Source organism: Gobius niger, assembly GCF_951799975.1.
Source record: "Gobius niger genome assembly, contig: SCAFFOLD_41, whole genome shotgun sequence".
Classification (NCBI taxonomy): domain Eukaryota; kingdom Metazoa; phylum Chordata; class Actinopteri; order Gobiiformes; family Gobiidae; genus Gobius; species Gobius niger.
In genome coordinates this window covers 126,834-139,106 of record NW_027639175.1, presented here as the reverse complement: position 1 = coordinate 139,106, position 12,273 = coordinate 126,834, and the positions used below count along the sequence as shown (strand labels likewise).

The 12,273-nt window shown below is 32.7% G+C and overlaps 1 protein-coding gene across 4 annotated transcripts in view; it reads right to left on the bottom strand.

Annotated features, from left to right (window-relative positions):
• ppip5k1b (diphosphoinositol pentakisphosphate kinase 1b) overlaps positions 1-12,273 on the bottom strand; it is a 101,673-nt gene extending 89,400 nt beyond the window's left edge. For all 4 annotated transcript variants that reach the window (XM_079583253.1, XM_079583254.1, XM_079583255.1 and 1 more), the window contains exon 1: positions 12,171-12,273. In XM_079583253.1, the coding sequence (XP_079439379.1) occupies positions 12,171-12,185 (15 nt within the window). In that variant the 5' untranslated portion in view covers positions 12,186-12,273. The remainder of the gene's footprint in view (positions 1-12,170) is intronic.

Sequence of the window (12,273 nt, the reverse complement as noted above, 5' to 3'; positions counted from 1 at the left end):
TGTTTGAATCTGAAACGTCTGATGTTTGAATCTGAAACGTCTGATGTTTGAATCTGAAACACTGATGTTTGAATCTGAAACATTGATGTTTGAATCTGAAACATTGATGTTTGAATCTGAAACGTCTGATGTTTGAATCTGAAACACTGATGTTTGAATCTGAAACACTGATGTTTGAATCTTAAACATTGATGTTTGAATCTGAAACACTGATGTTTGAATCTGAAACACTGATGTTTGAATCTGAAACACTGATGTTTGAATCTGAAACATTGATGTTTGAATCTGAAACATTGATGTTTGAATCTGAAACACTGATGTTTGAATCTGAAACACTGATGTTTGAATCTGAAACACTGATGTTTGAATCTTAAACATTGATGTTTGAATCTGAAACGTCTGATGTTTGAATCTGAAACACTGATGTTTGAATCTGAAACATTGATGTTTGAATCTGAAACACTGATGTTTGAATCTGAAACACTGATGTTTGAATCTGAAACACTGATGTTTGAATCTGAAACACTGATGTTTGAATCTGAAACACTGATGTTTGAATCTGAAACGTCTGATGTTTGAATCTGAAACACTGATGTTTGAATCTGAAACACTGATGTTTGAATCTGAAACACTGATGTTTGAATCTGAAACATTGATGTTTGAATCTGAAACACTGATGTTTGAATCTGAAACACTGACGTTTGAATCTGAAACATTGATGTTTGAATCTGAAACATTGATGTTTGAATCTGAAACATTGATGTTTGAATCTGAAACATTGATGTTTGAATCTGAAACACTGATGTTTGAATCTGAAACACTGATGTTTGAATCTGAAACGTCTGATGTTTGAATCTGAAACACTGATGTTTGAATCTGAAACATTGATGTTTGAATCTGAAACACTGATGTTTGAATCTGAAACATTGATGTTTGAATCTGAAACATTGATGTTTGAATCTGAAACACTGATGTTTGAATCTGAAACGTCTGATGTTTGAATCTGAAACGTCTGATGTTTGAATCTGAAACATTGATGTTTGAATCTGAAACACTGATGTTTGAATCTGAAACACTGATGTTTGAATCTGAAACATTGATGTTTGAATCTGAAACACTGATGTTTGAATCTGAAACGTCTGATGTTTGAATCTGAAACGTCTGATGTTTGAATCTGAAACATTGATGTTTGAATCTGAAACATTGATGTTTGAATCTGAAACACTGATGTTTGAATCTGAAACGTCTGATGTTTGAATCTGAAACACTGATGTTTGAATCTGAAACATTGATGTTTGAATCTGAAACATTGATGTTTGAATCTGAAACACTGATGTTTGAATCTGAAACGTCTGATGTTTGAATCTGAAACGTCTGATGTTTGAATCTGAAACACTGATGTTTGAATCTGAAACACTGATGTTTGAATCTGAAACATTGATGTTTGAATCTGAAACGTCTGATGTTTGAATCTGAAACACTGATGTTTGAATCTGAAACATTGATGTTTGAATCTGAAACATTGATGTTTGAATCTGAAACGTCTGATGTTTGAATCTGAAACGTCTGATGTTTGAATCTGAAACACTGATGTTTGAATCTTAAACATTGATGTTTGAATCTGAAACGTCTGATGTTTGAATCTGAAACACTGATGTTTGAATCTGAAACATTGATGTTTGAATCTGAAACATTGATGTTTGAATCTGAAACACTGATGTTTGAATCTGAAACACTGATGTTTGAATCTGAAACACTGATGTTTGAATCTTAAACATTGATGTTTGAATCTGAAACGTCTGATGTTTGAATCTGAAACGTCTGATGTTTGAATCTGAAACATTGATGTTTGAATCTGAAACACTGATGTTTGAATCTGAAACACTGATGTTTGAATCTGAAACACTGATGTTTGAATCTGAAACACTGATGTTTGAATCTGAAACACTGATGTTTGAATCTGAAACGTCTGATGTTTGAATCTGAAACACTGATGTTTGAATCTGAAACACTGATGTTTGAATCTGAAACACTGATGTTTGAATCTGAAACATTGATGTTTGAATCTGAAACACTGATGTTTGAATCTGAAACACTGACGTTTGAATCTGAAACATTGATGTTTGAATCTGAAACATTGATGTTTGAATCTGAAACATTGATGTTTGAATCTGAAACATTGATGTTTGAATCTGAAACACTGATGTTTGAATCTGAAACACTGATGTTTGAATCTGAAACGTCTGATGTTTGAATCTGAAACACTGATGTTTGAATCTGAAACATTGATGTTTGAATCTGAAACACTGATGTTTGAATCTGAAACATTGATGTTTGAATCTGAAACATTGATGTTTGAATCTGAAACACTGATGTTTGAATCTGAAACATTGATGTTTGAATCTGAAACATTGATGTTTGAATCTGAAACGTCTGATGTTTGAATCTGAAACGTCTGATGTTTGAATCTGAAACACTGATGTTTGAATCTTAAACATTGATGTTTGAATCTGAAACGTCTGATGTTTGAATCTGAAACACTGATGTTTGAATCTGAAACATTGATGTTTGAATCTGAAACATTGATGTTTGAATCTGAAACACTGATGTTTGAATCTGAAACACTGATGTTTGAATCTGAAACACTGATGTTTGAATCTTAAACATTGATGTTTGAATCTGAAACGTCTGATGTTTGAATCTGAAACGTCTGATGTTTGAATCTGAAACATTGATGTTTGAATCTGAAACACTGATGTTTGAATCTGAAACACTGATGTTTGAATCTGAAACACTGATGTTTGAATCTGAAACACTGATGTTTGAATCTGAAACACTGATGTTTGAATCTGAAACGTCTGATGTTTGAATCTGAAACACTGATGTTTGAATCTGAAACACTGATGTTTGAATCTGAAACACTGATGTTTGAATCTGAAACATTGATGTTTGAATCTGAAACACTGATGTTTGAATCTGAAACACTGACGTTTGAATCTGAAACATTGATGTTTGAATCTGAAACATTGATGTTTGAATCTGAAACATTGATGTTTGAATCTGAAACATTGATGTTTGAATCTGAAACACTGATGTTTGAATCTGAAACACTGATGTTTGAATCTGAAACGTCTGATGTTTGAATCTGAAACACTGATGTTTGAATCTGAAACATTGATGTTTGAATCTGAAACACTGATGTTTGAATCTGAAACATTGATGTTTGAATCTGAAACATTGATGTTTGAATCTGAAACACTGATGTTTGAATCTGAAACGTCTGATGTTTGAATCTGAAACGTCTGATGTTTGAATCTGAAACATTGATGTTTGAATCTGAAACACTGATGTTTGAATCTGAAACACTGATGTTTGAATCTGAAACATTGATGTTTGAATCTGAAACACTGATGTTTGAATCTGAAACGTCTGATGTTTGAATCTGAAACGTCTGATGTTTGAATCTGAAACATTGATGTTTGAATCTGAAACATTGATGTTTGAATCTGAAACACTGATGTTTGAATCTGAAACGTCTGATGTTTGAATCTGAAACACTGATGTTTGAATCTGAAACATTGATGTTTGAATCTGAAACATTGATGTTTGAATCTGAAACACTGATGTTTGAATCTGAAACGTCTGATGTTTGAATCTGAAACGTCTGATGTTTGAATCTGAAACACTGATGTTTGAATCTGAAACACTGATGTTTGAATCTGAAACACTGATGTTTGAATCTGAAACGTCTGATGTTTGAATCTGAAACACTGACGTTTGAATCTGAAACATTGATGTTTGAATCTGAAACATTGATGTTTGAATCTGAAACATTGATGTTTGAATCTGAAACATTGATGTTTGAAGCTGAAACATTGATGTTTGAATCTGAAACATTGATGTTTGAATCTGAAACGTCTGATGTTTGAATCTGAAACGTCTGATGTTTGAATCTGAAACACTGATGTTTGAATCTGAAACATTGATGTTTGAATCTGAAACATTGATGTTTGAATCTGAAACATTGATGTTTGAATCTGAAACATTGATGTTTGAATCTGAAACGTCTGATGTTTGAATCTGAAACATTGATGTTTGAATCTGAAACACTGATGTTTGAATCTGAAACACTGATGTTTGAATCTGAAACATTGATGTTTGAATCTGAAACACTGATGTTTGAATCTGAAACGTCTGATGTTTGAATCTGAAACGTCTGATGTTTGAATCTGAAACATTGATGTTTGAATCTGAAACATTGATGTTTGAATCTGAAACACTGATGTTTGAATCTGAAACGTCTGATGTTTGAATCTGAAACACTGATGTTTGAATCTGAAACATTGATGTTTGAATCTGAAACATTGATGTTTGAATCTGAAACACTGATGTTTGAATCTGAAACGTCTGATGTTTGAATCTGAAACGTCTGATGTTTGAATCTGAAACACTGATGTTTGAATCTGAAACACTGATGTTTGAATCTGAAACACTGATGTTTGAATCTGAAACACTGATGTTTGAATCTGAAACATTGATGTTTGAATCTGAAACGTCTGATGTTTGAATCTGAAACGTCTGATGTTTGAATCTGAAACACTGATGTTTGAATCTGAAACACTGATGTTTGAATCTGAAACACTGATGTTTGAATCTGAAACACTGACGTTTGAATCTGAAACATTGATGTTTGAATCTGAAACGTCTGATGTTTGAATCTGAAACGTCTGATGTTTGAATCTGAAACATTGATGTTTGAATCTGAAACATTGATGTTTGAATCTGAAACATTGATGTTTGAATCTGAAACATTGATGTTTGAATCTGAAACGTTTGATGTTTGAATCTGAAACGTCTGATGTTTGAATCTGAAACACTGATGTTTGAATCTGAAACATTGATGTTTGAATCTGAAACATTGATGTTTGAATCTGAAACATTGATGTTTGAATCTGAAACATTGATGTTTGAATCTGAAACATTGATGTTTGAATCTGAAACATTGATGTTTGAATCTGAAACGTCTGATGTTTGAATCTGAAACGTCTGATGTTTGAATCTGAAACACTGATGTTTGAATCTGAAACGTCTGATGTTTGAATCTGAAACGTCTGATGTTTGAATCTGAAACACTGATGTTTGAATCCGAAACACTGATGTTTGAATCCGAAACACTGATGTTTGAATCTGAAACATTGATGTTTGAATCTGAAACATTGACGTTTGAATCTGAAACGTCTGATGTTTGAATCTGAAACGTCTGATGTTTGAATCTGAAACATTGATGTTTGAATCTGAAACATTGATGTTTGAATCTGAAACATTGATGTTTGAATCTGAAACATTGATGTTTGAATCTGAAACATTGATGTTTGAATCTGAAACGTCTGATGTTTGAATCTGAAACACTGATGTTTGAATCTGAAACATTGATGTTTGAATCTGAAACGTCTGATGTTTGAATCTGAAACATTGATGTTTGAATCTGAAACATTGATGTTTGAATCTGAAACATTGATGTTTGAATCTGAAACATTGATGTTTGAATCTGAAACATTGATGTTTGAATCTGAAACATTGATGTTTGAATCTGAAACGTCTGATGTTTGAATCTGAAACGTCTGATGTTTGAATCTGAAACACTGATGTTTGAATCTGAAACACTGATGTTTGAATCTGAAACGTCTGATGTTTGAATCTGAAACACTGATGTTTGAATCTGAAACGTCTGATGTTTGAATCTGAAACGTCTGATGTTTGAATCTGAAACACTGATGTTTGAATCTGAAACGTCTGATGTTTGAATCTGAAACACTGATGTTTGAATCCGAAACACTGATGTTTGAATCTGAAACACTGATGTTTGAATCTGAAACGTCTGATGTTTGAATCTGAAACACTGATGTTTGAATCTGAAACATTGATGTTTGAATCTGAAACACTGATGTTTGAATCTGAAACACTGACGTTTGAATCTGAAACATTGATGTTTGAATCTGAAACATTGATGTTTGAATCTGAAACATTGATGTTTGAATCTGAAACATTGATGTTTGAATCTGAAACACTGATGTTTGAATCTGAAACACTGATGTTTGAATCTGAAACGTCTGATGTTTGAATCTGAAACACTGATGTTTGAATCTGAAACATTGATGTTTGAATCTGAAACACTGATGTTTGAATCTGAAACATTGATGTTTGAATCTGAAACATTGATGTTTGAATCTGAAACACTGATGTTTGAATCTGAAACGTCTGATGTTTGAATCTGAAACGTCTGATGTTTGAATCTGAAACATTGATGTTTGAATCTGAAACACTGATGTTTGAATCTGAAACACTGATGTTTGAATCTGAAACATTGATGTTTGAATCTGAAACACTGATGTTTGAATCTGAAACGTCTGATGTTTGAATCTGAAACGTCTGATGTTTGAATCTGAAACATTGATGTTTGAATCTGAAACATTGATGTTTGAATCTGAAACACTGATGTTTGAATCTGAAACGTCTGATGTTTGAATCTGAAACACTGATGTTTGAATCTGAAACATTGATGTTTGAATCTGAAACATTGATGTTTGAATCTGAAACACTGATGTTTGAATCTGAAACGTCTGATGTTTGAATCTGAAACGTCTGATGTTTGAATCTGAAACACTGATGTTTGAATCTGAAACACTGATGTTTGAATCTGAAACACTGATGTTTGAATCTGAAACGTCTGATGTTTGAATCTGAAACACTGACGTTTGAATCTGAAACATTGATGTTTGAATCTGAAACATTGATGTTTGAATCTGAAACATTGATGTTTGAATCTGAAACATTGATGTTTGAAGCTGAAACATTGATGTTTGAATCTGAAACATTGATGTTTGAATCTGAAACGTCTGATGTTTGAATCTGAAACGTCTGATGTTTGAATCTGAAACACTGATGTTTGAATCTGAAACATTGATGTTTGAATCTGAAACATTGATGTTTGAATCTGAAACATTGATGTTTGAATCTGAAACATTGATGTTTGAATCTGAAACGTCTGATGTTTGAATCTGAAACATTGATGTTTGAATCTGAAACACTGATGTTTGAATCTGAAACACTGATGTTTGAATCTGAAACATTGATGTTTGAATCTGAAACACTGATGTTTGAATCTGAAACGTCTGATGTTTGAATCTGAAACGTCTGATGTTTGAATCTGAAACATTGATGTTTGAATCTGAAACATTGATGTTTGAATCTGAAACACTGATGTTTGAATCTGAAACGTCTGATGTTTGAATCTGAAACACTGATGTTTGAATCTGAAACATTGATGTTTGAATCTGAAACATTGATGTTTGAATCTGAAACACTGATGTTTGAATCTGAAACGTCTGATGTTTGAATCTGAAACGTCTGATGTTTGAATCTGAAACACTGATGTTTGAATCTGAAACACTGATGTTTGAATCTGAAACACTGATGTTTGAATCTGAAACACTGATGTTTGAATCTGAAACATTGATGTTTGAATCTGAAACGTCTGATGTTTGAATCTGAAACGTCTGATGTTTGAATCTGAAACACTGATGTTTGAATCTGAAACACTGATGTTTGAATCTGAAACACTGATGTTTGAATCTGAAACACTGACGTTTGAATCTGAAACATTGATGTTTGAATCTGAAACGTCTGATGTTTGAATCTGAAACGTCTGATGTTTGAATCTGAAACATTGATGTTTGAATCTGAAACATTGATGTTTGAATCTGAAACATTGATGTTTGAATCTGAAACATTGATGTTTGAATCTGAAACGTTTGATGTTTGAATCTGAAACGTCTGATGTTTGAATCTGAAACACTGATGTTTGAATCTGAAACATTGATGTTTGAATCTGAAACATTGATGTTTGAATCTGAAACATTGATGTTTGAATCTGAAACATTGATGTTTGAATCTGAAACATTGATGTTTGAATCTGAAACATTGATGTTTGAATCTGAAACGTCTGATGTTTGAATCTGAAACGTCTGATGTTTGAATCTGAAACACTGATGTTTGAATCTGAAACGTCTGATGTTTGAATCTGAAACACTGATGTTTGAATCCGAAACACTGATGTTTGAATCCGAAACACTGATGTTTGAATCTGAAACATTGATGTTTGAATCTGAAACATTGACGTTTGAATCTGAAACGTCTGATGTTTGAATCTGAAACGTCTGATGTTTGAATCTGAAACATTGATGTTTGAATCTGAAACATTGATGTTTGAATCTGAAACATTGATGTTTGAATCTGAAACATTGATGTTTGAATCTGAAACATTGATGTTTGAATCTGAAACGTCTGATGTTTGAATCTGAAACACTGATGTTTGAATCTGAAACATTGATGTTTGAATCTGAAACGTCTGATGTTTGAATCTGAAACATTGATGTTTGAATCTGAAACATTGATGTTTGAATCTGAAACATTGATGTTTGAATCTGAAACATTGATGTTTGAATCTGAAACATTGATGTTTGAATCTGAAACATTGATGTTTGAATCTGAAACGTCTGATGTTTGAATCTGAAACGTCTGATGTTTGAATCTGAAACACTGATGTTTGAATCTGAAACACTGATGTTTGAATCTGAAACGTCTGATGTTTGAATCTGAAACACTGATGTTTGAATCTGAAACGTCTGATGTTTGAATCTGAAACGTCTGATGTTTGAATCTGAAACACTGATGTTTGAATCTGAAACGTCTGATGTTTGAATCTGAAACACTGATGTTTGAATCCGAAACACTGATGTTTGAATCTGAAACACTGATGTTTGAATCTGAAACGTCTGATGTTTGAATCTGAAACACTGATGTTTGAATCTGAAACATTGATGTTTGAATCTGAAACATTGATGTTTGAATCTGAAACGTCTGATGTTTGAATCTGAAACACTGATGCTTGAATCTGAAACATTGATGTTTGAATCTGAAACATTGATGTTTGAATCTGAAACACTGATGTTTGAATCTGAAACGTCTGATGTTTGAATCTGAAACGTCTGATGTTTGAATCTGAAACACTGATGTTTGAATCTGAAACACTGATGTTTGAATCTGAAACACTGATGTTTGAATCTGAAACGTCTGATGTTTGAATCTGAAACGTCTGATGTTTGAATCTGAAACACTGATGTTTGAATCTGAAACATTGATGTTTGAATCTGAAACACTGATGTTTGAATCTGAAACACTGATGTTTGAATCTGAAACGTCTGATGTTTGAATCTGAAACACTGATGTTTGAATCTGAAACATTGATGTTTGAATCTGAAACATTGATGTTTGAATCTGAAACATTGATGTTTGAATCTGAAACATTGATGTTTGAATCTGAAACACTGATGTTTGAATCTGAAACATTGATGTTTGAATCTGAAACATTGATGTTTGAATCTGAAACATTGATGTTTGAATCTGAAACACTGATGTTTGAATCTGAAACACTGATGTTTGAATCTGAAACACTGATGTTTGAATCTGAAACACTGATGTTTGAATCTGAAACACTGACGTTTGAATCTGAAACATTGATGTTTGAATCTGAAACGTCTGATGTTTGAATCTGAAACGTCTGATGTTTGAATCTGAAACATTGATGTTTGAATCTGAAACATTGATGTTTGAATCTGAAACATTGATGTTTGAATCTGAAACATTGATGTTTGAATCTGAAACGTCTGATGTTTGAATCTGAAACGTCTGATGTTTGAATCTGAAACACTGATGTTTGAATCTGAAACATTGATGTTTGAATCTGAAACGTCTGATGTTTGAATCTGAAACATTGATGTTTGAATCTGAAACATTGATGTTTGAATCTGAAACATTGATGTTTGAATCTGAAACATTGATGTTTGAATCTGAAACATTGATGTTTGAATCTGAAACATTGATGTTTGAATCTGAAACGTCTGATGTTTGAATCTGAAACGTCTGATGTTTGAATCTGAAACACTGATGTTTGAATCTGAAACGTCTGATGTTTGAATCTGAAACGTCTGATGTTTGAATCTGAAACACTGATGTTTGAATCCGAAACACTGATGTTTGAATCTGAAACACTGATGTTTGAATCTGAAACATTGATGTTTGAATCTGAAACATTGACGTTTGAATCTGAAACGTCTGATGTTTGAATCTGAAACGTCTGATGTTTGAATCTGAAACATTGATGTTTGAATCTGAAACATTGATGTTTGAATCTGAAACATTGATGTTTGAATCTGAAACATTGATGTTTGAATCTGAAACGTCTGATGTTTGAATCTGAAACGTCTGATGTTTGAATCTGAAACATTGATGTTTGAATCTGAAACATTGATGTTTGAATCTGAAACATTGATGTTTGAATCTGAAACATTGATGTTTGAATCTGAAACATTGATGTTTGAATCTGAAACGTCTGATGTTTGAATCTGAAACATTGATGTTTGAATCTGAAACATTGATGTTTGAATCTGAAACATTGATGTTTGAATCTGAAACATTGATGTTTGAATCTGAAACATTGATGTTTGAATCTGAAACATTGATGTTTGAATCTGAAACGTCTGATGTTTGAATCTGAAACGTCTGATGTTTGAATCTGAAACACTGATGTTTGAATCTGAAACGTCTGATGTTTGAATCTGAAACACTGATGTTTGAATCCGAAACACTGATGTTTGAATCTGAAACACTGATGTTTGAATCTGAAACATTGATGTTTGAATCTGAAACACTGACGTTTGAATCTGAAACACTGACGTTTGAATCTGAAACATTGATGTTTGAATCTGAAACACTGATGTTTGAATCTGAAACGTCTGATGTTTGAATCTGAAACACTGACGTTTGAATCTGAAACACTGATGTTTGAATCTGAAACATTGATGTTTGAATCTGAAACGTCTGATGTTTGAATCTGAAACGTCTGATGTTTGAATCTGAAACATTGATGTTTGAATCTGAAACACTGATGTTTGAATCTGAAACACTGATGTTTGAATCTGAAACATTGATGTTTGAATCTGAAACACTGATGTTTGAATCTGAAACGTCTGATGTTTGAATCTGAAACATTGATGTTTGAATCTGAAACACTGATGTTTGAATCTGAAACACTGATGTTTGAATCTGAAACACTGATGTTTGAATCTGAAACACTGACGTTTGAATCTGAAACATTGATGTTTGAATCTGAAACACTGATGTTTGAATCTGAAACATTGATGTTTGAATCTGAAACATTGATGTTTGAATCTGAAACGTCTGATGTTTGAATCTGAAACACTGATGTTTGAATCTGAAACACTGACGTTTGAATCTGAAACACTGATGTTTGAATCTGAAACACTGATGTTTGAATCTGAAACACTGATGTTTGAATCTGAAACATTGATGTTTGAATCTGAAACATTGATGTTTGAATCTGAAACACTGATGTTTGAATCTGAAACACTGATGTTTGAATCTGAAACACTGATGTTTGAATCTGAAACGTCTGATGTTTGAATCTGAAACACTGATGTTTGAATCTGAAACACTGATGTTTGAATCTGAAACATTGATGTTTGAATCTGAAACATTGATGTTTGAATCTGAAACACTGATGTTTGAATCTGAAACATTGATGTTTGAATCTGAAACGTCTGATGTTTGAATCTGAAACGTCTGATGTTTGAATCTGAAACACTGACGTTTGAATTAAAGTGAACATTTGTTTAGTTCTGAAGCTGCTCGTCAGAAACACAGACTGAAAGAATGAAATTGTGAAACACGTTTATGAGTCAAAGATCAAACACACACTTTATCATGAAAGTTCGCTTGGTAATAATAATAATAATAATAATAATAATAATAATAATAATTATTATTATTATTATTATTATTAAATAATGTTCCCTTTAAGATGATGAACGACACAGACGATATAGATATGACGAGTATCTAACACAAGCTGCAGCTGTAAAGTAAGTGAAGCTGTGAGTAAATTATTCTTCAATAATATTATCTTTCAGGTCCTGAAGGACAGACTCAGATAAAGCCTCAGTATCAGCTTCAGTTTCTGTAAATGTTTAAGTTCATTAATGTCATATATTATTCCTTATCTTTCCTTATCGTTCTCCTTCTCAGTGACTGACCTCGTACTCCTCCATGTCGTCCAGATCCACAGAGTCTGCAGAGTCCAGGCCGGGGTCCAGGCCGGGGTCCAGGCCGGGGTCCAGGCCGGGGTCCAGGCCGGGG